General features: G+C 46.0%; 1 protein-coding gene across 1 annotated transcript; it reads right to left on the minus strand.

The window, feature by feature from the left end:
• Positions 1–20,167: 20,167 nt before the first annotated feature.
• On the minus strand, positions 20,168–26,100 carry LOC123097381 (KH domain-containing protein HEN4; the record flags this gene model as incomplete). Its single annotated transcript, XM_044519095.1, is given in 8 exon segments — positions 20,168–20,509; positions 22,187–22,259; positions 22,770–22,819; positions 22,906–23,008; positions 23,091–23,172; positions 23,261–23,518; positions 23,613–24,035; positions 25,525–26,100. Coding segments are annotated over 8 exon segments (1,665 nt in total). The 3' UTR covers positions 20,168–20,406.
• Positions 26,101–26,668: the final 568 nt, after the last annotated feature.

Genomic DNA, 26,668 nt, shown 5'->3' on the forward strand with positions numbered 1-26,668 from the left:
TTGGGCCAAAAGGACTGCGGGGAAGCAGGCCGGCCTGGCTGCTGGGCTCTCTCTCACTCTAAAAATAAATAAATAAAAACAAAACAGAGATGAGAAAGAAAAGAAAGAGAGGTTAGGGGTGGAGCTTGAGCAGGAGGGTATTTTTCTCGGACTCATAAAAATTGAGCTTGATCCAAGAAAATAGAAAAAAGGCCATGATTGAAAGATTTAAATTCAAACTCATTTGATTTAAATTCAAATGATTTGAATAGAAAGCGAGGGTTGGGAAGGTCCAAAAATGTTCGGATATTTGGTGGAGCTCCGGAATATGATGAAAAAATATATGGCAAGGTTGGAGACCAAGAATTAAGATAACAAAGGCATTGGGATATTTGCAAGTGTGTTATGGTGAACTCCAATTAATGGAATATTTTAATATAGCTCCCTACTAATATTGGGAGGATATATGTTATAAAGAGAAATCACCATGTGCATTTCCCTTGATTTAAATGGATCAAAGATCCATGCAATTTACTTAGTTGAGTTTTTAAAAATTAATGACATGATGGCATGATGACATGATGCAATGAAAAAATAAAAGAGCAAGCACAAAAGAAACACACGGTGATCACGAAAAATATGGAAGTCTTCTGAAGCGTCGGTCTCGGGGCGTTACATCCTGGACCTCCACCAACCTCAACTCCAACTCCATATATTCATGTTCGGGGAGAGAAAAATCAAAGAGAAGGATTCATCGCGTTTTACAATACGGAGCCGCCGCCATCTCGTCTTCTTCCTCGGGGGGGTAGATCTAGAGTCCGTTTTGGGCTCCGGGGAGGGGAAATCATCGCCATCATCATCATCAACCATCCTCCATCACCAATTTCATGATGCTCACCGCTGTGCGTGAGTAATCCCATCGTAGGCTTGCTGGACGGTGATGGGTTGGATGAGATTTACCATGTAATTGAGTTAGTTTTGTTAGCGTTTGATCCCTAATATCCACTATGTTCTAAGATTGATATTGCTATGACTTTGCTATGCCTAATGCTTGTCACTAGGGCCTGAGTGCCATGATTTCAGATCTGAATGTATTATTTTTTCATGAATATATTTGTGTTCTTGATCCTATCTTGCAAGTTATAGTCACCAACTACGTGTTATGATCCGGCAACCCCGGAGTGACAATAGTCGGGACACTTCCCGGTGATGAGCGTAGTTTGAGGAGTTCATGTATTCACTAAGTGCTAATTCTTTAGTCCTGATTTCTATTAAAAGGAGGACTTAATATCCCTTAGTTTCCAATAGGACCCCGCTGCCACGGGAGGGTAGGACAAAAGATGTCATGTAAGTTCTTTTCCATAAGCACGTATGACTATATACGGAATACATGCCTACATTATATTGATGAATTGGAGCTAGTTCTGTGTCACTCTATGTTATAACGGTTGCATGATGAATGCCATCCGACATAATTATCCATCATTGATCCATTGCCTGCGAGTTCGTTTCATATTGATCTTTGCTTTGTTACTTTTCTGTTCCCACTGTTACGATTGCTACAAAATTGCTACTGTTACTTTTGCCACCGTTATCGCTACTTCCATACTACTTGTCTACTAAACACTTTGTTGCAGATATTAAGTATTTCAGCTGTGGTTGGATTGACAACTCAGCTGCTAATACTTGAGAATATTCTTTGGCTCCCCATATGTCGAATCAATAAATTTGAGTTGAATACTCTACCCTCGAAAACTGTTGCGATCCCCTATACTTGTGGGTTATCAAGACCTTTTTCTGGCACGGTTGCCAGGGAGCATAGCTCTATTCTCTGAGTCACTTGGGATTTATGTCTGTTGATCATTATGAGGAATTTGAAAGTTCAAAGAACCAAGATTTTTCCCTCAACTACGAGGGGAGGTAAGGAACTGCCATCTAGTTCTGCACTTGATTCACCTTCTGTTTTGAGTAAACTTGCGACACCTACACCTTCTATTGATTCTGATATGTCACATGTTATTGATGATGCCACTTCTGCTATGCATGATGCTTATGATGATACTACTTATGTGCTTGATAATACTGTGTCACTAGGTGAATTTATTGATGAACAACTTGCTAGGGTTAGAGAGAATGAAATTACTGAAACTGGTGATATTATTGAAACTGAAGATTATGATTCTCCCCCTAGATATGAATTGTCTGTTGTACCTGAGGGTTATATTATGGATGAGGAAACTGCTAGAGACTTTCTTGCTTGCAATGATAGAGATGATCTTAAGAAAATGTTAGCTAAACTGAAAGAGATGTTTTTGAATGCTAGAATGCAATATGACCCTGTGTTTGCTACTTCACCTATCTTTGTTACTGATAAGGATTATGAATTCTATGTTGATACTGAGTTAATTACTTTGGTTGAATCTGATCCTTTCTATGGTTATGAATCGGAAATTGTTGTGGCACATCTTACTAAATTGAATGATCTAGCCATCCTATTTGCTCATGAGGAAAAAATTCATTATTACTATATTCTCAAATTGTTTCCTTTCTCTTTAAAGGGTGATGCTAAGTTATGGTTTAATTCTCTTGCTCCTGGTTGTGTGCTTAGTCCCCAGGATATGATTTACTACTTCTCTCAAAAATATTTCCCTGCTCATAAGAAACAAACTGCTCTAAAAGAAATATTTAACTTCGTGCAAATTGAAGAAGAGAGTCTCCCACAAGCTTGGGGGAGGCTTCTGCAATTACTTAATGCTTTGCCTGATCATCCTCTCAAGAAAAATGAAATACTTGATATCTTTTATAATGGACTAACCGATGCTTCCAGAGACCACCCGGATAGTTGTGTTGGTTGTGTTTTCAGGGAACGAACTATTGAGCAAGTTGAATTGCTATTGAATAATATATTGAGTAATGATAATGATTGGACACTTCATGAACCAACTCCTAAGACAACTCCGAAGAAAAGGGGTATTCTATTTCTCAGTCCTGAAGATATGCAAGAGGCAAAGAAATCTATGAAAGAAAAAGGTGTTAAAGCTGAAGATGTTAAGAATCTACCACCTATTAAAGAAATACATGGTCTTGATAAACCGACACAGGTAGTAGAGGTAAATTCTCTCCATAGATTTGATGAAGGTGATATTCCTCATAATATGTCTGCTAGTCAATGCTTGGACGAGTTTGATAATTTTATTGTTAAACAAGAAAATTTCAATGCTTATGTCAGTAGACAATTGAAACGTAATGCTTACATGCTTGACCACTTGGGTGATTATATGAGTAGAACTGTTAATGATCTTAAGCTTATTAGTAAACATGCTTCCATGGTTACAACTCAAGTAGAACAAGTACTTAAGGTGATGCTAGTGAACCTGCTATAGACACACCTGAGAATCTCAATGATATTTCTATTTCTGATGCTGAGACACAATCTGGTGATGAACATGAACCTAGTGATAATGTTAATAATGATGTTCATGTTGATGCTCAACCTAGTAATGATAATGATGTAGAGATTGAACCTGATGTTCATCTTGATAACCCACAATCAAAGAATCAATGTTATGATAAGAGAGACTTTGTTGCTAGGAAACATGGTAAAGAAAGAGAACCATGGGTTCAGAAACCCATGCCCTTTCCTCCTAAACTATCCAAGAAAAAGAATGATGGGGATTTTGAGCGCTTTGCTGAAATGATTAGACCTATCTTTTTGCGTATGCGCTTGACTGATATGCTGAAAATGCCTCCTTATGGTAAGTATGAAAGATATTGTTACTAATAAAATAAAGATAGCTGAAGCTAAAATTTCCACGATGCTTGCTAATTATACTTTTAAGGGTGGAATACCAAAGAAACTTGGAGATCCAGGAGTACCAACTATACCATGCTCCATTAAAAGAAACTATGTTAAAACTGCCTTATGTGATCTTGGAGCCAGTGTTAGTGTTATGTCTTTCTCTTTATATCGTAGACTTGAATTGAATAAGTTGACACCTACTGAAATTTCTTTGCAAATGGCTAATGAAACAACTGCTATACCAATCGGTATTTGTGAGGTTGTGCCTGTTGTGGTTGCAAACGTTACTACCTTAACGGACTTTGTTATTCTTGATATTCCCGAGGACCACAGTATGTCGATCATCCTTGGTAGACCCTTTTTGAATACTGCAGGGGCTGTTATTGATTGCAACAAAGGCAATGTCACTTTTCATATTGATGGTAATGAGCATATGTTACACTTTCCGAAGAAGCAACCTCAAGTTCATAATATCAATTCTATTGGAAAAGGTCCAACTATTACTATTGGAGGTTTTGAATTCCCTCTTCCTACTGTCAAAAAGAAATATGATATTCTTATTGTTGGGGACATGCATATCCCCGTTGAGGTAACCTAGTGTTATTCGAAAAATCTCCGGTTTCATGTCATTGGGAAGAAGTTTGTTAATAAGACTTGATCAACCTTGTTAATGGATTCCTTTTGACGAGCATAAGGTGGATGAATTTAGAAAGCACAACTCTGTGTACCTACCTTTTACTTTCTTTCTTTTTTGAATAAATAAAGCAAAAATAGTTTTTTGTCTGTTTTCTGAATTATCCATGAAATAAAAAATATCCCGAAAATAAAAGTTCTCCAAATGCCCTCAAAATTAGTATGATTTTTTATAGAATATTTGAGAATATCTGGCATTGAGAACGCGCCAGGGGGCTCCACCAGTGGGCCACAAGGGTGGACGGTGCGCCCTACCCCCTAGGCGTGCCCCCCTGCCTTGTGGGCCCCACGTGGGTCCCCTCCACTTATTCCAGCACCCATCCACTTCGTCTTCCTCCAGAAAAAAATCATCCCATAGCTCAAACCCGTGTTCTTGCTCATTTTGCTGCCATTTTTTATCTCCTTGCTCAAAGCTCCATTCGCAAAACTGCTTTGGGGGATTGTTCTTTGATATGTGACTCCTCCAATGGTCCAATTAGTTTTTGTTCTAGTGCTTTATTTATTGCAAATTTTTGCTGCTGTGGTGACCTTGTTCTTGAGCTTGCATGTCAAATTTATATGGTCCAAAGTATTTTTGATGCATGATACAGCCTCTAGACACTTGTGGGAGTAGTTGCTATCAATTTTGTTGAGTTTGGTTCACTTTTATTTTGAGTCACTAAAAATTTCAGAAATTTTCAGAAGAAGAAAATGATGAGGAGATTGTTGAGAGGCTCCTCGAGCCGGGTTTGAAGGAAAAAAGAAAATGAGGAGAAAGAGAAGCCCAAGTATAATCTTCCACGCGCCACAGAGATTCGGCCGTGTGAGTGGCCATGTGATGCATTCTTGGAGGCGGCCGGAATTTATGAGGATTTCTATTATTTGGCTGAGAATGCAGGCATCACCGACTTCCTCCACGACCAGTGTGATCAGTATCTCCTACTCACTAATACTTCGGTGCAAAATTTTCATTTTCATGCTAGGAGATCACCACCCACGGTAGAGTTTACTTATATGATGAGCATAAGGAGATGGCGGTTTATGACTTTTGTGAGGTTTGTAAATTACCTTATGAGGGTAGCGTCGAGGAACCACGTCCTAGAGATGTGGAAGATTTTATTGATGAAGTCACCATAGGGGAAAGGAGAAAGGTGTCGGAGGCGAGAGTGGCTAGTTTACATTTTCCTGCTTTGCGCCGCTACTCATTATTTGCTGGGAGATGTTTAATTGGTCGCGGGGAGAGTGGAGGCCTTAGTGCTCCTGACCTTGCCATTTTGTGCCATGCTTTACTTCGTGATAAAACTTTCAGTTTAGGCGCTACGGTTGCTAAACGGTTGAGTTTAAACCATACAAAGGGTCCTATTTTTGGAGGTATCTTCGCCTCTCGCCTTGCTAGACGCTTCGAGATACCCATTAGGCACTATGAGAAAGAGGAGAAACTACTACCCACTATATATTTAGATTATGAAAGCATGGTAGCACATAAGTTTATTCGCTATGATGAGGAAAAGAGACTCATTTATAACTTGATATTTAGCAAGGATACTTTTCAGATTATTACCTAGCCTGCATCTACTTTGTTCAATATTCATTCAGGCAGGTACTTCGTTTTGCCCGCGGACATTCATGCATACTAGGAGGGGCCGCGATCCCCATCTCCTGAGCCGGAGCCATCACCTAATCCATATCAGGAGTCTATTTATCAGTGGGAGCCACAGGAGCTCGCCAACCAGTGGAACCCCCAGGATCCTCCTTAGTACACCGGAGAGGACTAGCCTAAGCTTGGGGGAGTATTTATTTCTCACCAATATTACATTCATGTTCACACACTCACTTCAGTTGTCGGTGTTCATACTTTTTCATTGTATTATTCATGTTAGTTTATTTCTTTTTCTCGCTTTCTTCATGTGTGTTTGAAAAACTTTAAGAAAAACAAAAAAAATAGTTGTAGCTTCTATTTAGTTTACTTTCCATGTTCACCTAGTAGTAGTAAAAGAAAACTCAAAAAGATTTCTCGTTCTTCTTTTGCTTGTTGGGAGCTTTCCCGTGTAAATAGTTTTTCTCTTCTTGTTTTACTTTCTTCAGAAAAACAAAAACTCCAAAAACATTTTAGTGTGTTTATTTGAATTTCTTTTCTTTGGGGGTTGTCGGCGTCCTGGGAACGGGGGTGCCCAGACTTGCCTGCCTGCAGCCCATGGCATGGCTCCATCAACGGCCCGGTACGGCCCAGCTTCGACAAGCAACAACTCAAGACCCTCGCGAGGGGCCAAGCCTCGCGGGGCGGATGACACCAAGACCTCCCTGGGGGCAGCCTCACTGGGCTGGCTCCCAAGGAGCGGAGATATAACTGCAAGGTGCACCTCGCGAGGTTCACATGACGTGAGCCATGACGATCAAGGCCAAGCGGGCGCCAGCGGGCGCAGTGTACCAGTTTCCTCTTTGGTGCTAGGGAGGCAAGCGCAGGCGCGGGATCTTGAGGCATCAAGCAAAGGTTTCCATATCAGTGCACCGAGACCAAGACCGCCAGGACGGTAGGACGGAGGTCATAGCGGAGCCCACTGCAACGTCACCACCAGAGCCTTTTGCAGGCGAAGACTACTTTTGTCAGGATAGCTTATACTAGTTGTCTCTCTTCAAATTTGGTCATTGTGGGATCCCTTCTCGCCTACATTTGGGAAGAGGACCAAGGCCACTATAAATAGGACTTAGCCACCACCATAGCGAGGCATCTCGCATCGGGGCCATTCTACCCTGACCACCTCACCAGCTCACCGAGCTCAAGAACACCTCAGCTCCTGAGGCTGTTTATCCACTGTACTAGTTCATCCTCAACCCCTTGAGGCAATCCACCACAAAGCTGGAGTAGGGTATTACACCGCAAGGTGGCCCAAACCAGGATAAACCCCTGTGTCTCTTGTTCTTTGGGTTCGTCGAGCTAGGCCATGGGATCGTTGAGCGGGCAGACTGGGGAGAGAGTGTTCTTCATGCGCACCCCAGAGTTCGAACCTATCAAGGGTCTGCGAAACCCTGAATCCGACATTTGGCACGCTAGGTAGGGGTGCGTCGAAGCCTCGCTTCCCCGACCGCTTCACCTCAGCAACCTGTTCCCATGGCGAGCACCGCTTCACCGACTGGACCGTCGGGCATGTCCGAGCTTTCACCCCCGCCTTGAGGCGGGTACAGTGGCCGCCCAAGTTCAGGCCAGATATGTTGCCTCGCTATGACGGTGAAGCGGATCCGGCAGGGTTCCTCCAGACCTATGAGGAGGTCGTTTGGGCGGCCGGCGGCGACGGCAAGGTCATGGCCAACTGGTTCCCCATGGCCCTCATGGGTGTGCCGCGTGTCTGGCTCCTCAGCCTGCCTGCGTCTTATATGGCTTCCTGGGAGGAGTTGTGCGGCCTCTTCATCGTGCACTTCGCGGTGCAGACTCCCCCCGCCTTCGCAGCCCTCCTCGACGGCTCACAGGCGCCGCCCTAAGACCGCCACGTCAAGCAGTTCTTTCGCCAAGCGGGTGCCGTCCGTGCACAGCAGGGAGCCCCCCCAGGGTGGGCGTCGCCCAGCGCCGACCTCACCTTCGACTCCAGGGATCACCCTGCAACAACGGCGGGCGCGGGCGCGCTCCCGATGCTTTGCACTCCCACCATCTGCAACGTGGCGGTAACCAAGAATCTCATCGATGGCGGAGCTGGCCTCAAGGTGCTCTCTGTGGAAGCTTTTGGCTTGCTTCACGTGTCGTTCGGCCGGCTGCGCACCACCAAGCCGTTCTCTGGAGTCGTCGACGGCTCCACCTGCCCCTGGGGCAGATCCGCCTGCCTGTCACCTTCGGCACCTGCGACAACTACCATACCGAGCTCATCGACTTCGACATCGCCCGCATTAGCCTCCCGTATAACACCATCCTCGGGTACCCACCTGGCCAAGTTCATGGCGGCAACTCACCCCGCCTACAACCTCATGAAGATGACGGGATGCAGTGGCGTCCTCACCGTGGCTGGAGACACCAAGGAAGCGCTGACGGCTCTCAAGCACACCTTCAGGGCCGCGGCTGCTGCACGGCCGAATGCGGGAGGGGGCCCTCAGGCCCCGGGGGCTGCGACGGCCAAAAAGAAGTATATGTTCTCTCAAGATCGGGCCAAGACGAAGCAGGTACCGGTCGACGAGGGCGGGGCCTCGGGAGCCACCTTCACCGTAGGTGCTGACCTCGCCCCGAACCAAGAAGAGGCGTTAGTGAATATATTTTTTCGCGCAAACAAGGAGGTGTTCGCCTGGGAGCCCAAGCAGCTGGTTGGGGTCCCGAGGGGGATAATCGAGCACCACCTAAGGGTGTGCCCTAACGTACGCCCGGTGAAGCAGAAGGCGCGGCGGCAGTCCACGGAGAAGCAGTCCTTCATCATCCAAGAGACCCGCAAGCTGCAAGAAGCTGGTGTCATCCCCGAGGTGCGATACCCACAGTGGTTGGAAAACCCGGTCGTCGTGCCCAAGAAGGGCGGGAAGGAACGCATGTGTGTCGACTTCACCAACCTCAACAAGGCCTGCCCTCAAGACACGTTTCCGCTCCCGCGCATTGATCAGATCGTCGACTCCACCGCCGAGGCGGCCTGTCGTGCTTCCTAGATGCCTTCTCTGGCTACCACCAGATCAAGATGGCGGTACAAGACATTGAGAAGACGGCCTTCCTGACCCCATGTGGGGTGTACTGGTACACCTGCATGCCGTTCGGGCTACGTAATGCTGGGGCAACCTTCCAGCGGCTGATGCATATCGCCCTAGGCCAGCAGCTCGGGAGGAACGCTGAGGCCTACATCGATGACATCTAAAATATCGGGAGGCCAGGACCCTCATCCAAGATCTGGAGGAGACATTCGCCAGCCTGCGCAAGGTGGACCTGCAGCTTAACCCAAAGAAATGCGTATTTGGCGTCCCCTCCGGTAAGTTGTTGGGTTTTCTTGTGTCACACAGGGGGGGCGAGGCAAACCCGGAGAAGGTCAGGGCGATAGAAGAGATAAGCCCACCACATACCCTCAACGAAATGCAAAAGCTGGCGGGCTGCGTGACTTTGTTAGGGCGTTTTATCTCCAAGTTGAGGGAGCGCACCCTCCCTTCTTCAAGCTGATGAATAAGAAGGGCCCGTTCGAGTGGACTTCGGAGGCTGACGTGGCGTTTCAAGGCCTCAAGAAGTACCTCACCAGCCCACCAGTGATGGTGGCGCCACGTCCTCTTGAGCCCCTGGTGCTCTACTTGGCCGACACACCCCACTCAGCCAGCGCAACGCTGGTGGCCATTCGGGAGGAGCGCCAGGTCAAGGGCCGGACGCACGACGCCGCGCGATCGGACGAGACGACACCGCATCACGACGGCGCCCCAGAAGCCGCGGCGGCGCTGGCAGATGATCAAGATCCACAAGACGGCGCTCCAGAGGTTGCAGCTACCCCGACGGGCGACCTGGCTCCTGGGGTCCCTCAGCCTCAGGAGGCGCCCCAGCCTCAGGAGATCTCGGACTCCACCAACGCTTCCGCCCTCGTCGAGCACCCGGTGTACTTCGTCGGCACAGTACTACGCGGCGCGCGAGCATGCTACCCCATGCCACAGAAGCTCCTACTCGTGCTCCTCGTCGCTTCGTGAAAGCTGCGCCACTACTTCCAAGGCCACCCCATTAAGGTCGTCTCAGCTTACCCATTGGAGAGGGTACTCCGGAGCCCCAACGCTGCGGGAAGGGTCGCCGAGTGGAACATCCAATTACAAGTGTTCCAGCTGGAATTCAGCACCACCAGCGTCATCAAGGGTGCCGCACTCGCCGACTTCGTGGTGGAGTGGACCGACGCCCCAAGGCCCGAAGCAGGCGAGGACCGGTCCCTCTCGCCAGGGAGCGAAGCGCCAGACGGCTGGGTCATGTACTTCGACGGCACCCTCGCACGCCAGGGCGCGGGGGCCGGAGCCGTGCTCATCTCGCCTACCCAAGACAGGCTCTATTATGCCGTGCAACTCTGCTTCCAACATGGCGAGAAGGTCTTCAACAACATCGCATAGTACGAAGGCTTGATCGCCGGCCTCAAGGCAGCGGTCGCCTTGGGCGTGAAGCGCCTCACCATCAAGGGCAACTCCCAGCTCCTCGTCAACTTCTCCAACAAGGTGTACGAGCCTAAGGATGTACACATGGAGGCATACATGGCAGAGGTACGCAAGATGGAGAAGCAATCCTTGGGCCTGGAGCTGCAGCACGTACCTCGCGGCACGAACAAAGAAGCTGACGATATCGCCAAGAGAGCATCCAAACTAGCCGCAAGAGCCCGGCGTCTTCGAGGAGCGACTCTTCAAGCCTTCGGCGGCCCCTCCGGCTGCGGAGCCAACACCGCCTCAGGAGGAGCTCCCCCCGCCACCAACCTTGGGAGCCCCGGCCTGCGGCCCAACCTCAGGAGCACGCCTGCTCCTCGCGCTCGAGCCTCAGGAAGGGTGCTGGACCGAAGAATTCAAGGCGTACCTGCTGCAGGGAACCCTGTCGGATAAGGAGGAAGATGAGGAGCATGTGGTTCGGCAGGCCACAGCCTACTGCATTCGGGACGATGAGCTTTACCGAAAACGACCGAATGATGTTTCCTTGGATGCATCTCCAGGGAGCAGGGATGCGAGCTGCTAACCGACATACACGTTGGGGACTGCGGACATCACTCGTCATCGCGCACCTTGGTGAGCAAGGCATTCCGCAGCGGGTTCTACTGGCCCACTACACTCAACGACGCAACCGAGCTGGTGAGATCCTGTGAAGCCTGCCAGTTCCATGCCAAGCAAATCCACCAGCTTTCTCAGGGCCTTCAGACTATTCCACTCTCGTGGCCGTTTGCGGTCTGGGGGCTGGACATCTTGGGATTGTTCCCTCGAACGCCCGGGGGCTACCGCTACCTCTACGTCGCCATCGACAAATTCACCAAGTGGGCGGAGGTGGAGCCAGTCCGTACCATCCTGGCCGGCTCGGCAATCAAGTTCATCAAGGGCCTCGTGAGCCGGTTCGAAGTCCCTAATTGCATCATCACCGATAATGGCTCGCAGTTCACCAGCAACCTTTTCAAAACATATTGTGCTGATCTTGGAAAGCAGACATGCTACGTCTCAGTGGCACACCCCAGGAGCAACGGACAAGCCGAGCGCGCAAACGCAGAGGTCCTGAGGGGCCTCAAAGCAAGGACTTTCAAGAAGAAGTTCGAAGCCTGCGATAGGGGCTGGCTGGATGAGCTCCAGTCCGTGCTGTGGTCCATCCGCACCACGCGACCAAGCCGACCGGAGAAACTCCATTCTTCCTCGTCTACGGAGCTGAAGCGGTTCTCCCACATGAGGTCAGGCATCGCTCCGCGCGGGTCTGGCGTTTGACGAGGCACGCCAGGACGCCGCGCTGGGGATGGATCTCGTGCTGGGGGAGGAACGCCGCCATCAAACCTCGCTCCGAGCGGCAAGGTACCAGCAGGCGCTGCGGCAGTACCACTGTCGCAGCGTCCGCTCCAGGACGCTCGAGGTGGGTGATCTCGTCCTACGGCGGGTGCTCTCCAGGGAAGGGTTGCATAAGCTTTCACCCATGTGGGAGGGCCCATTTAGGGTCTCCCGCGTCTCCAGGCCTGGCGTCGCACGCCTGGAGACGCGGGACGGGATCCCCATCCAGAACGCCTGAAACATCCAGCACCTCCGGAAGTTCTACCCATGAAGCAAGGCCCAGAGCCTGTGAAGGTCTCCGCTCGTGACACTCTCACGTAATAATGAGTGGGGTTGTACATGCCCCGAAGTCTCCAGAGTGCTGCCCACCGGCCTTCGGGGGCTCCCTCCCACGACCTAGTGGCAGCACTTAGCTCACTGGTTAGAAGACTAGACTAGGTGCCGGACACGGCTGTTCATTTGCTTTCTGTAGCTGGTTTGCAACTTTTTAATGGAATTTGGAGCTCTGGCGTTTCTCGATTGCTTAGTTGGGTTTTTCCCCCTTTACATCAATTGCTTCTTCGCCTGGCGGCAGGAAGAACGGCATTTTCCCGTCGCTCTCTCTCGTACGCCTCGCGCGGGGGCTGGGCAGGTGTGTGCGTGCGCTGGGCTAGCCCACATTGCGAACACACCTCGCCAAAGCCTTGTCGCTCCAGAGCTTCGGCTTCCTTGATCTTCGTGAGGCGCCCTCGGATGAGCTCGGGATTTGTGTACCCTCTCAGGTCCGTGCCCCCCGGGTACCGCGACACGATGCACTAAGCTACGATTGGCCCACACCTGAGGACTCGCGCGAGGCAGAACAAGGCTCCCGACAGATTTTCTAACAAAACTTGCAGCTTTATGACGCCTCACGAGGCCAGCGGCGCCAGAGTCGGCAGGAAGGAAGCCTCACCAGACGCCAAAGGGGCGCACCCTCGCGAGGCGGGAAGCCACCCCGAGCGTATCGAGCTAAGTTACCCCTCTGTGACTACGCGGAACACGAACACCATGGCATAACACGAGAACAATAGATATAGCATAGTGGCACAAGTACCATGGTTCATTACACGCCCCTGCGGGGCCCCCTACTTTTTTCAAATGCAGGAAGAAAGGAAAGGTTAAACAAAAGCGGCCCGCGCGACCGCAGCAGCACGAGGCCTGGCTCCAAGCGCCTCCCGTACTCAGCCCGAGCCTTCTTCGCGCTTCACCGGAGCGTGGCGACGAGACGACCCGCCACCGTCCTCGAAGCGAGCCCGGCGACATGGCGACTGGTCGTAGCCGCCGCTGCTGGTGCTCTCGCTGGAGGAGGAGCCGCCGCTGCTGGACGAGCCACGGCCGTCGCCAAGAGCAAGCTCACCCTCAGCATCAGCGCGGCCGTCGTCAAGGCCAAGCTCGTCGTCGCCGCCGCTGTCCTCGGGGCAGCACCCTGCGCGGCGACCATCTTCCCCAAAAACCCTCACGAAGAGGGTCGCGACGCCGTCATACTTGAAGTGGAGGGTGCACCTCCTGCTCAAGCCGCACGCGCGGGAGAACGTCTGCCAGACGCGGGCCAGGACTGTGTTGCCCGCGGCAGAAACCTCCACGCAGCCCACAAGGCCTTGCTACAGCAGCCGTCGGCTTGCAACCAGAAGCCGTCGAGACCCGTGGCCGGCAGCTCGCCGGCAAAAGAACGCGGGAGCTGGAGCCAAGTGCCGGCTGGCCTCTCCGACCACACGACGAATTCTGGGAGCACCTCCGCCGAATGGAAGCGCGACCGAGGAGGCCAGGCGACCACGGCGCGTCTTCCGTCGATGAATTCTCGTTCTTGTTTTACTTTCTTCAGAAAAACAAAAACTCCAAAAACATTTCAGTGTGTTTCTTTGAATTTCTTTTCTTTCTTTGGGGTTGTCGGCGTCCTGGGAACGGGGGTGCCCAGACTTGCCTGCCTGCGGCCCGTGGCATGGCTCCATCAACGGCTTGGTACGGCCCAGCTTCGGCAAGCAACAACTCAAGACCCTCGCGAGGGGCCAAGCCTCGCGAGGCGGACGACACCAAGGCCTCCCTGGGGGCAGCCTCACTACGCTGGCTCCCGAGGAGCAGAGATATCAATACAAGGTGCACCTCGCGAGGTTCACGTGACGTGAGCCATGACGATCAAGGCCAGGCGGGCGCCAGCGGGCGCAGTGTACCAGTTTCCTCTTTGGTGCTAGGGAGGCAAGCGCAGGCGCGGGGTCCCGAGGCATCAAGCAAAGGTTTCCATATCAGTGCAACGAGACCAAGACCGCCAGGACGACAGGACAGAGGTCATCGCGGAGCCCACTGCAACGTCACCACCAGAGCCTTTTGCAGGTGAAGACTACTTTTGTTAGGATAGTTTGTACTAATTGTCTTCCTTCAAATTTGGACATTGTGGGATCCCTTCCTGCCTACATTTGGGAAGAGGACCAAGGCCACTATAAATAGTACTTAGCCACCACCATAGCGAGGCATCTCGCATCGAGGCCATTCTACCCTAACCACCTCACCTCCTGAGGCTGTTCATCCACTGTATTAGTTCATCCTCGGCCCCTCGAGGCAATCCACCACAAAGCTAGAGTAGGGTATTACACCGCAAGGTGGCCCGAACCAGGATAAAACACTGTGTCTCTTGTTCTTTGGGTTCGTCGAGATAGGCCGTGGGATCGTTGAGCGGGCAGACTGGGGAGAGAGTGTTCTTCATGCGCACCCCAGAGTTCGAACCTCTCAAGGGTCTATGGAACCCTGAATCCGACAGGGGTCGAGAGGAAAAGACCACGATGAAAATGTTGAGTGGCTCTCATATGCATTATTGTTGATCTAGCAAAGAGCCCATATTACCTTGTCTTCTCCTTTGAATAAATGTTTGCAGATTCCAGCTTAGTTCAATGCACATGCATTATTATTATTATCCACACCGTTCGGTCATGCAAGTGAAAAGCAATAATGACGATATATGATGAAATGATTGAGATGAGGAAAAGCTGGTATGAACTCGACCTATCTTGTTTTTGTAAATATGATTAGTTCATCGTTCCTGATTCAGCCTATTACGTATAAAACATGTTTGCAATGATAATTAGAGATTATAGTTACTCATGCCATGCTTAATTAGCTAGGAGTTTATAATGGTTTACCTTGCGTGCCAACATGCTTTGAAAATGGTTGTGATGTAGTATGATAGGATGGTATCCTCCTTTGAATGATTCGAGTGGCTTGACTTGGCACATGTTCACGCATGTAGTTGAAACAAAATCAACATAGCCTCCACGATATTTATGTGCATGGTGATTTATATCCTACTCATGCTTGCATTCAGTGTTGGTTAATCTCAATGCATGTTTATGACTGTTGTCGCTCTCTAGTTGGTCGCTCCACAACCTTTTGCTACCCTTCACTTGTACTAAGGGGGAATACTGCTTGTGCATCCACCTCCATAAACCCAAAGTTGTTTCATATGAGTCCACCATACCTACCTATATGTGGTATTTACCTGTCGTTCTAAGTAAATTTGCATGTGCCAAACTCTAAACCTTCAAATGATAATCTGTTTTGTATGCTCGAATCACTCATGTAGCAACTAGGGCTGTCAATATCTTCCATGCTAGGTGGGTTATTACCACGATGAGTGGACTCCGCTCATCATTCATGAGAAAATGGCTGGTAACCGGGATGCCCAGTCCCATGCTCAAATCAAATCAAAATATAATTGCAAACAAAGCTCCCCCAGGACTGTTGTTAGTTGGACAGTACCCGTTGTTTCGGACCAGTCGTGGAGTGTGCTTGTTGGTGGTGGGGAAGTATAAACTTTACCATTCTATTTGGGAACCGCCTATAATGTATGTAGCATGGAAGATATCGAGATCTCTTGGTTGTTATGTTGACAATGAAAGCATGCCGCTCAAAATATTATTTATCTCTGTTTCAAAAACTCGAGCTCTGGCACCTCTACAAATCCCTGCTTCCCTCTGCAAAGGGCCTATCTATTTACTTTTATTGCTGAGTCATCATCCTCTTATAAAAAGCACCAGTTAGAGAGCACCATTGTCATTTGTATGTGTTGTTATTAATTGATATTGAGTATGACTGTGACTGGATCTCTTTTATCATGAATTACAATGTCTAGTTAGTCCTTGATCTTCAGGGGTGCTCTGCATTTATGTTTTGCGATCTCAGAAAGGGCTAGCAAGATACCATCTTGTTATATCATATCGTGATTGTTTTAAGAAAGTTTGTCATCCAAGATTTATTATTATTGCTCGTTAGTTGATTATGCCATTAATATGAGTAAATATGAGACCTAAATGTTATTGTGAATATGATTAGTTCATGATCTTTGCTGAAAACTTGAATGTTGGCTTTACATATTTGCAACAACAAGATCAAACCGAGTTTGTAAAAGTTTTTCTTTATCACTTTTAGTTTGTCAACTCAATTGCTTGAGGACAAGCAATGGGTTAAGCTTGTGGGAGATGATACGTCTCCATCGTATCTACTTTTTCAAACTCTTTTGCCCTTGTTTTGGACTCTAATTTGCATGATTTGAATGGAACTAACCCGGACTGACGTTGTTTTCAGCAGAATTGCCATGGTGTTATTTTTGTGCAGAAATAAAAGTTCTCGGAATGACCTGAAACTTCACGGAGATCATTTTTTAAATAAATAAAAAATATTGATGAAAGAATCAACCGAAGGGGGCCCACACCTTGTCCACAAGGGTGGAGGGCACGCCCACCCCCGGGGGCGCGCCCTCTGACCTTGTGGGTCCCCTGAACCTCCACCGACCTCAACTCCAACTTCATATATTCATGTTCAGGGAGAAAAAATCAAAGAGAAGGATTCATCGCGTTTTACGATATAGAGCCGCCACCATCTCCTGTTCTTCCTCGGGAGGGCAGATCTGGAGTCTGTTTTGGGCTCCGGAGAGGGGAAATCGTCGCCATCGTCAGCATCAACCATCCTCCATCACCAATTTCATGATGCTCACCGTCGTGCGTGAGTAATCCCATCGTAGGCTTGCTGGACGGTAATGGGTTGGATGAGATTTACCATGTAATTGAGTTAGTTTTGTTAGGGTTTGATCCCTAGTATCCACTATGTTCTAAGATTGATATTGCTATGACTTCGCTATGCCTAATGCTTGTCACTAGGGCCCGAGTGCCATGATTTCAGATCTGAACCTATTATGCTTTCATGAATATATTTGTATTCTTGATCCTATCTTGCAAGTTATAGTCACCTACTACGTGTTATGATCCGGCAACCCCGGAGTGACAATAGTCGGGACACTTTCCGGTGATGACCGTAGTTTGAAGGAGTTCATGTATTCACTAAGTGCTAATGCTTTGGTCCGGTTCTCTATTAAAATGAGACCTTAATATCCCTTAGTTTTCAATAGGACCCTACTGTCATGGGAGGGTAGGACAAAAGATGTCATGCAAGTTCTTTTCCATAAGCACGTATGACTATACGGAATACATGCCTACATTATATTGATGAATTAGAGCTAGTTCTGTGTCATCCTATGTTATAACTGTTGCATGATGAATGCCATCCGACATAATTGTCCATCATTGATCCATTGCCTACGAGTTTGTTTCATATTGATCATTGCTTCGTTACTTTTCTGTTGCCACTATTACGATTGCTACAATACTGCTACTATTACTTTTGCCACCGTTACCGCTACTTCCATACTACTTGGCTACTAAACACTTTGTTGTAGATATTAAGTCTTTCAGGTGTGGCTGAATTGACAACTCAGCTGCTAATACTTGAGAATATTCTTTGGCTTCCCTTGTGTCGAATCAATAAATTTGGGTTGAATACTCTACCCTCGAAAACTGTTCGATCCCCTATACTTGTCGGTTATCATGCATTGACATACAATTTTGTCTATACAAATTGTAATTAGCATTTTAGTTGATGCTTTTGTAAAAATTGCAATGGCAACACTTCCACGGAAGCCATGGCAGTCATGGGCACGAACAGGAAGGCTACTACGGCGATGGAACCGACAGGGAAACAAGGTGGGGAGGGGCGAAACTTCACCGTGGGGGTGCTGCCGGAGTCGTACGAGGCCGACGGTGATCGAAGACGGCGGGAGGATGCGCTGATCTTGACGGTGGTGCTTGGGTCCATGAAGTAGAGGAAGCAGGGGAAGAAGAGGTCGATCCGGGTCTCGAGGATGCATGCGTGGTCGAAGGAGACGACGTCGGTGAGTCAACCCAAAACGAGGACAACGACGGGCACCGGCGGTTCTTCTCTGAACTCTCTCGGCTCTCTCACTTGCGAACGAAAGAGGAGGCGAACGACGAAGAGAGTGGTGGCTGCGGCAAGAAGGGGGAAGAGGGAAACCCTAGGGCGCGGGGTTCGGTTTTATAGAGGCGCGGATGGACGGCGCCGGCCTTGGCGTCCGTGTCCTTCTCACGAAGCTACTGCTGTTGCACGCCTGGAGGTAGGAGACGGCGTTCCAGACGGGGCAGGTGGCCGTCTCGCCTGGCTGGGCCAGCTCGGGAGAAGGAGGCCCAAGTGGCTTCGGTCAGATAAGGCCCCTTTTCTTTTTCCTCTTAAAAATCTTTCTTGTAAATATATAATCCACATAATACAAAAGGGCAAAGGTCAGAGGGTTGGGGAAGGAATATGAAAGATGTAATTATATCTCTCTACTCCTGGAAATAGGTGCTATTTGAATAAATTGCCCTGGCAATTTTTAGAGGTAGAAAATAATCCAAGTTTGAATTAAATTCAAACTTGAGCCATTTTTTAACCCAACCAAAACACATCCAAATGAGCTGAAATTTGACATAGAGGTTAAAGTCATTGTGTAGGATTTAGAGGAAAAGAATGAACATTATTTTAGATAGGAAAAATGTCACTTGCAATAATGGGTGAAATTTGAAAGAAGGAAGAAATGAAATGGTTTGCACTTGGAGAAGGGCCTTGGAGAAAAGATGAAGAGGCAAACAACCATAAGAGAAGGGGAAGATGGAGAGCACATAACCAACACATCAACATGAAGAACGCAACCCACATGATGATCATGATAAAATGCAATAAACTGACATGAGGCACATCAAAATCATGAAGCATATAACAAAGCAAGATGATCATGGCAACAACAAGGATGGCAAAGTATAATCAATAATAAACATGATGCAAGAAGCAAATCTTCTATATCTAAATAGCTAGCCCCCACTAAACTATTTCTCTCGACATGCAAATATGCCACCTCATCATTCAACATGCATAGAGAAAAGGCACACCACAACATGCAACCCTGCATAATAAAAAAGCACCTCAAGATGCAAACATGCATGAGAATGTAAATACTATTATGATATTTATAGTACACAATTAATAACCAAACACCACAAATCATTTTTTTAGTTAGTTCTCACATTATCAATATACATATTCATGTTACAACCAATTCTCATTGAACATGTTGCAAAACATTCCCGCAACAACGTGCGGGGTATCATCTAGTTGTGGCACTCAACATGGTCATGGCATAAACATATAGGAATGAAATATGCAAAACAATTATGATAATGCAACACAACTAGAATAAATGAAAGACATCTAGAGCATCGGTCTCGGTGTGTCACATGTGCTTGGCGATTTTTTTTCTTTATGCTTTGGTGGAATGGTAAAGAATTCATTCACCCAGTTTGCACGGTAAGTACTCTCGGTTACACATTTAAGGTCTTTGACGTGAAGTATTCATACAACTACATATATTGCTTGTGCATGATTAGTATGAGTTGACAAAGTTGTTACTATAATTGCTCAAATATCACGCGAATGAAGCTAAAGATAACATCTCTGATATCGTGCCGGAATTTCTTAATCCCATATATCTTGATTCATAATGGATTTTCAGTTGAATCTTCGTTTTATATGTATGCATCGCCAATTTCTTTTTTTATCATTTTACATTGCAAGTAAAGAACTTCAATTATTACCCAATTGTGCCGATGCTATCTTGTCTCTCACGTGAAATTTAACATGCATAATGTTTATATACAACTAATAAAATATTTCAAAAGCCCGTGGCAACCCACGCAAGTGAAGTGGACTTTAACTATTACCCGATTGTGCCCATGCTATCTTCTCTCTACATGTGAAATTTAACATGCATAATGTTATGTGCAACTAGCAAAATATTTCAAGAGCCCGTAGCAACTCCCGGGCATTCTACTAGCATCACCAATGACTGACTTGTCAACCTCACGTGGATTGCGTTAATTTAATTCACATAGTTGTTTGAGACAGGATGAAACATGCTAAATCCCATATGAAATTATCAAAAAACAAATATAATCAGGCCAGCATCCACCCAATCAAACCCCGTATGAATGTTCAGCTTCACCAGTTGATAAAACACAACAAAACTAATGAATAATGATGTTCAGCTTCACCACTTGCCCAAGTGATCAAATTGAATACACACTGCATAATAAACATACAAAGACGGGTAGAAAGACCTAAGAAGCACGACACAACCGTGACCCTGTTACTACCTATTTCCAATAAACAAACTGGAAATGTTTACTTGACCAATGCAAAGCATGTCGGCAACGGCCTGTCTCTAGCTCCAGGAATTGTGTATGCTCCTGCACCTTCCTGGTTAACAAGGATAAAGATAATACTCCACACACAAACTCAAGTCTAGAGTGCACACACCTCTGGACAAAATGCAGCACAATTTATCCAACATGGTGATACCTAATCACGATCTCATAACTTGCCAATACTCGATTGGTGCAACACATGCATGTCAAATGGCATTCTGATCATGTGCGCAACTATGGCATGTTAAGGCGTTTATAAGAATCTCAAGCAAAAGCTGGTACTTTCAGACCACCATGCCAAAAGTTGCTCCATAGGTAAATTATCAACCACTTTGGTTCGGGACAGGCAATGTATTGGGTGTTGTAATCAAGATACACTGCATTAGCTGATGGTCTCTGTGATTACACAATCTGTTTGGTTCAAGCAAGGTTTGTTTTCCCATTACAACACAGCTCTGACGCAGGATAGCTTGGGACGCCTCAAAAGAGAAGAAAAAAGACCTCCGCCGGCTCCCCCAGATCCAGCACCAGAACAAAACTAAACAAACCCAGATCGATCCAGAACCAGCCCAAACAAGGCCAGATCAATGAACACAGACGCATACAGAGAAGATCTCTCCTGGTCCAGAGGCTGTTGGTACATCGATTGGCAAACAAATCCAAGATTTAGCGTCCTGGATTCTATAGATTCGTCGGTGGGCGAAAGGAGACGGACGAGAGCAGGGAGGTTGCCAGCGCAGGTGCCTGCTGCGGCGTCGTTGCTGCTGCTCAGGGTCTCTGGGCCTCGGGCCTCTTGGTGAGGAGGTTGGGATGAGAGGGCTCTTGGTGAGGAGAAGGTTGGGACAAGTGAGACGGCATGCGGTGTTATCCCAATCCAGCTGGGATGGTGTTATCCCAATCCATCTGGGATGGTCCCTTTTTGGGATTGTGTTATCCCAATCCAGCTGGGATCGGCCCTTTTTGGAATTGTGAAGCACCGCATCTGATTACAGGGTGACTGAAACCCGAAACAACTGAATCAAACATGTGTATGGTATTCGCAAGCCGATGTAATCGGAAGACAGCAAAAATTCTCCTATATCTTGCACACATTTTGAGCTCATTGATTTAGGATTTCAAGTTGTAAGTCGTAGTGGTATCTCATGGTTACTGTTTGCAGACAGGACCAAGTCTTGGTAATATTCTGAACTACTACTGCTAAGAATGATAGTATGTATCAATGAAGGAATGCATATTTGCAAGCAAGGGCAAGTAGCATCTCCTAAGTTTTGGATGGCGAATAGGGGACCAAGTCTCTCACACAAACTACTAAGCAGGTTTTAGGACAACAAATACAGATTCTTATATGTGACCTTCCAATACATAGGTTCGGAACATTTACGGCAGGGCATCACACACAGGCCCGGAGGAAAAGATAAAGAGTAAATGTATTCTACTAGGGAAATCAGAGGGTTTATGGCATCCAGACAGGTCCTCTTAAGCAAAGCTTCCAGGTTGGGCCATACTCTCAGTCATCTGGTTTGGGTAGGGGCTCCAATAAGCAGGCTCCAAACTTCATTGGTCTTGGCTGTTTTCAGTAAAGGATTGGGCAGGGGTGCAAATGTGAAACGGACAGGTTCATCGGAAGAGAGCTGAGCTGGGTTCAATGTGTTTCAAAGGCAGATGTGGTTAGAAGCAAGTATTGAACATGTAGTCACTATATACATGTCAACACACAGAGGAACCATACCTGTTGGATTCGACAACCTGCATTTTAATAGCCATAGCGTTTTCCAGATGAAAGATAGGTAGAGCCAGATAACCTGATAAAAAATTTGCAAACAGTACCAAGTGAAAAATCACATATGGAATAAAGATAAGCATACAAAGATAAAAATGGAATATTAAGTAAACTTGGCCTTGACCAAAGTTCGCACAAAATGATACTCCCTCCGTCTCATAATAAAGATGTTACTACAACCAACATATCAGTACATTGGTTCTAATAACATCTTGTATTATGGGATGGAGGGAGTAATAGACAGCAATATATCGAGTGTAAAGAAACATTAATATTTTGGTTAAAAAAACCATGCCTATACATGTGCCGCTTAATTGTGATTAGGTGCTAGACCACAGCAGAAGGGCAAGCGATTATTGTACTAGCCGTGTGCTTAATCGTGCCTAGGCATGCCGCTTAGGCAAAGTAGGCGCTAGAGGCAGAACTAGCAATTTACACTTGGTGCTTTTTTTAACGTTTATTTACCTACACAGAACTATGGTCAACAACGAGAATATGTATACAGGGTGACTCAAAAAAAAGTCATCCTTACCCGCTGCTGCCAGAACCACCACTGTAAGCACCATAGCCGCCTCCGTATACCTAGAGATGGTTTCAGTTCGTATTGTGGGATAAGAAACCTGACAAAATGTTGGCAGGATTCGCAATGAATAAAAGGGATGCTATACCTGGGAGCTGCCATAATTTGCATAACGGTCAACAGGAAGCACATCGTCTGATGCACGATATCCACTAGAATATGGATAATCGTGCCCAGCAGACTTATTGTCTCTGCTTAGATACTTTGGCTCATCAGACACGCTAGCAGGCAAAGGGTGATATGGGATCACAGGTGGAAAACCTGATAAAGCACCTTCTCTTTCAAAGAAGTTGGCTTTCAGCCTTGTAGTTATTTGCACAAGAGCATGCCTTGCAACATCAAGATCTCCGCTGATCTGTTGTACATGACAATTACAACAGTAAATACTTTTTATGGCAACAAGGAGTCGTGAAACAAAGAACATCAGAAGTTAAAATTGTTACCTGGACCATCTCTTCGTCGTCCGATGCTACTTTTGGAACATCCTCCTTCGAAATGATCCGTATGTTTGCTCTCGATGTTCTTCGTATCTCCGTAATGATTGAACCACCTTTGCCGATCAGGCACCCTATCCGTGATGTCGACACCAACAAACGTGTAGTATATGATGGCTCCCCCGATTCTGCATCAATTTTCTCACTGCATCTTGGCTGTAAACGGACTGTAGCATCAATTGTTGGAGAGACAGGATCTTCAAAGAACTGCATGGCACGGAAAATTAGAATTAATCGGGACCTGCTACTAAAAATAAACATGGAAACGTATCATGCAAAAACTGAAGAAGAGAGAAATTACCTCCTTTGCCGAAACTGTAATTATGCAGTCACCTTCAGCACTCGAACTATCCACTTTGATAAAAGCTCCAGATTCTTGCCTAATCTGTTTGATAATTCCACCTCCTTTTCCAATTACACCTCCGACATTCGCCGCAGCACAAAGCAGACGCAGGGTAAACTCTTTTGCAGAGCTCACCTCCCTCCGTGGTTGGTATATAGAAGGCCAATCTCCCACCATATCACCTTTGTATCGTCCATAAGGACCAACCATAGGAGTAATCCCTACAACTGGTGCAGTAGAGGAACTACCAAGGCGGGAGCCCGCTGGAAAAGGTTGGGTTAAGCCGGACGCAAGGAGATGCTGTGACCTGGATGGGTTGCCATGGAGGCGAGATGACACTTGGAGAAGAGCTTTTCTAACTACAATCGGATCCCCAATTATCTAGTTTTAAAATGATAAAAAAATGTTATATATTTATGATTTCACAGTGACACTACAAAACAATACAATATATATAGGACTAATTTTCTATACTCCTGGGAGTATGTACTCCCATCTTCAATATACCTCGTATACGCATTGACTATACCTCTTTATCATTCTCAATATACTTTATTAAATATTCTAAGATACCACAATACGAGTTTTGTTGAAAAAATATCATTTCTGACGTACTTTTTGTAATATACTACCTTTTTCACATACAAACAAATCAGTATAGACGTAAACCTTCAAAAATATGAGACACACATGATTTTTTTCATGAAACTCATTTTGGTATCTAATAATTAATAATGAAGTATATTAAAAATAATAGAGGTATAAAAGATTCATCTATGTGGTGTATGAGGGGTGGGAGTACGTACTCCTAGGAGTACACAACCATTTTCCTAGGGTGCAGAATATTAACTATTTGTATTTCATATATATATATATATATATATATATATATATAGAGAGAGAGAGAGAGAGAGAGAGAGAGAAAGTCTATTCATCACCGAGGGTGCAGAATAAGTTATTCTTCACCTGAGTTAATCTTACGATCATTTCACAAATAAATTACATTTGAAATACAAATAGTTCATTCATATTAATTCACTGCATAAAATTTGGCATAAGAAAAAAAGTATATGTCATAAGACAAGAAAAACTGCATTTTATGTATATTTTACACTATGTTTTTACATCTGTAATTTTATGTAACATAAAATATTTTTTACGGTGATTAGATATTTTATTGCGTTCTCTTTATACATTTGAAATAAGACAAAATTTACGGAACGTAAAATTACAGTGCATTGATATTAAAATAGAGGGGGGTGAAGAATAGTCATATATATATTAAACTAAATAAACAGAAGAAAATATATCCATTTATTAAATGAACATGCCCGTTATTCAATTAATGAGTACAAATTTACAACCAGAGCATATGAAATACCTACTGCACATAAACGAGTAAACATTTGTTGTAGTAGATACTCCCTCCATTCCTAAATATAAGTCTTTTTTAGAGATTCCAATATAGACTACATACAGAGCAAAATGAGTGAATCTACACTCTAAAATAGGTCTATATACATCCGTATGTAGTACATATTGAAATCTCTAAAAAGACTTATACTCCCTCCGTTCCTAAATATTTGTCTTTTTAGAGATTTCAAATGGACTACCACATATGGATGTATATAGACATACTTTAGAGTGTAGATTCACTCATTTTGCTCCGTATGTAGTCACTTGTTGAAATCTCTAGAAAGACAAATATTTAGGAACGGAGGGAGTATTTGGGAACGGAGGGAGTATTTGGTAAGACTACGGATACCACATGTCCACATGTACTATATAGAAGAGAGGATATACTTGCTATACGAGTATAGTAGTACACCTGTACATTTATTGCAGGAAAAAGGAGGGAAAAATGACTAACCAGGAGAAGTTCATCACCACTAGTAGCACATGCAGGAAGGTGTTCATTACTGAGAACACGTATTTGTGAACCAGTGTCGCTGCGGATTCCCTGGATGATATGCCCACCTTTTCCAATAATGCATCCAATCTGATCAGATGGCACAAGCAACCGAACAGTAACTTGACCTAAACCCTCTTCATTTTCTTCGTTCACAGGACCATCATCTGTGGCAAGCTTCTCATGAACCCTAAAGAGAGCATCTTGAGCAGCGCAAACCTTATCTTCAGTATCTTCAATGGTATTAGTCTCCCTGCTTGAGCTAAATATTGTTATGACTCGGTCATCGCAGTTAGGGACACTCTCACCAATCCTAATCTTAGCTTGAGTATCGCTCCTCAGCTGCTTGGCAATTTCTCCACCCCTCCCAATTATACTCCCTATTTTCCTAGACGTGCAAAGGTAGCGATAGACAGTGTCATCTGGACCAGGAGCATATGTATCATCACCAGGATTTCTTCTCTTGACACCTCCATTTTCAGCATAATCAGACTGCCGCTTTCCATGACTGTTCCGGTGCCCAGGCCCGACCATGATCTGAAAGCAGAGACAGAATAGTCAGCGACATGGAATACCATGAGAACTAAATACAAACTTAAATAAAAAAATCTTCAATGCCAGTAATAACACAGCATGTGTGGTACATTAGGATTCTTCATAAAGAGGGTAATATTTATTTTCCATCAAGCTTTTCCACCTCCAAACCCAAGTAGCATCAGGCAGCAGCTAAGACCCTCGATACCATATGATAGTAAAAGATTATAGCTTCCGAATAAAAGCATGCATCACTCACCTCGACCTACTTATGTTGCGTGCCCATGTTAGGACCACCAAAAATGAAGCAAATATTAAAATCCACCAGGTGGAATTGAGGGCTATAGCAGATTGTAGGTCAACGCTTAACCAAAGCACATGGCAAAATCAACTGCGGTTATAAATCCTTGCCAAATCAAACACGGAAACCAAATGCATGCTTCTGACTAGAGAACATCTCCAAGAAAAACATCCGTTTCAACAAGAAAATAATGGATTTTGGTCTTTTAATACATAATCATCCCACAGGAAAAGATGTAATTTTTTTCAAATAAGAGCATGCATTACCTGT

Source organism: Triticum aestivum, chromosome 4D (genome assembly GCF_018294505.1).
Source record: "Triticum aestivum cultivar Chinese Spring chromosome 4D, IWGSC CS RefSeq v2.1, whole genome shotgun sequence".
In the NCBI taxonomy this organism is placed as follows: Eukaryota; Viridiplantae; Streptophyta; class Magnoliopsida; order Poales; family Poaceae; genus Triticum; species Triticum aestivum.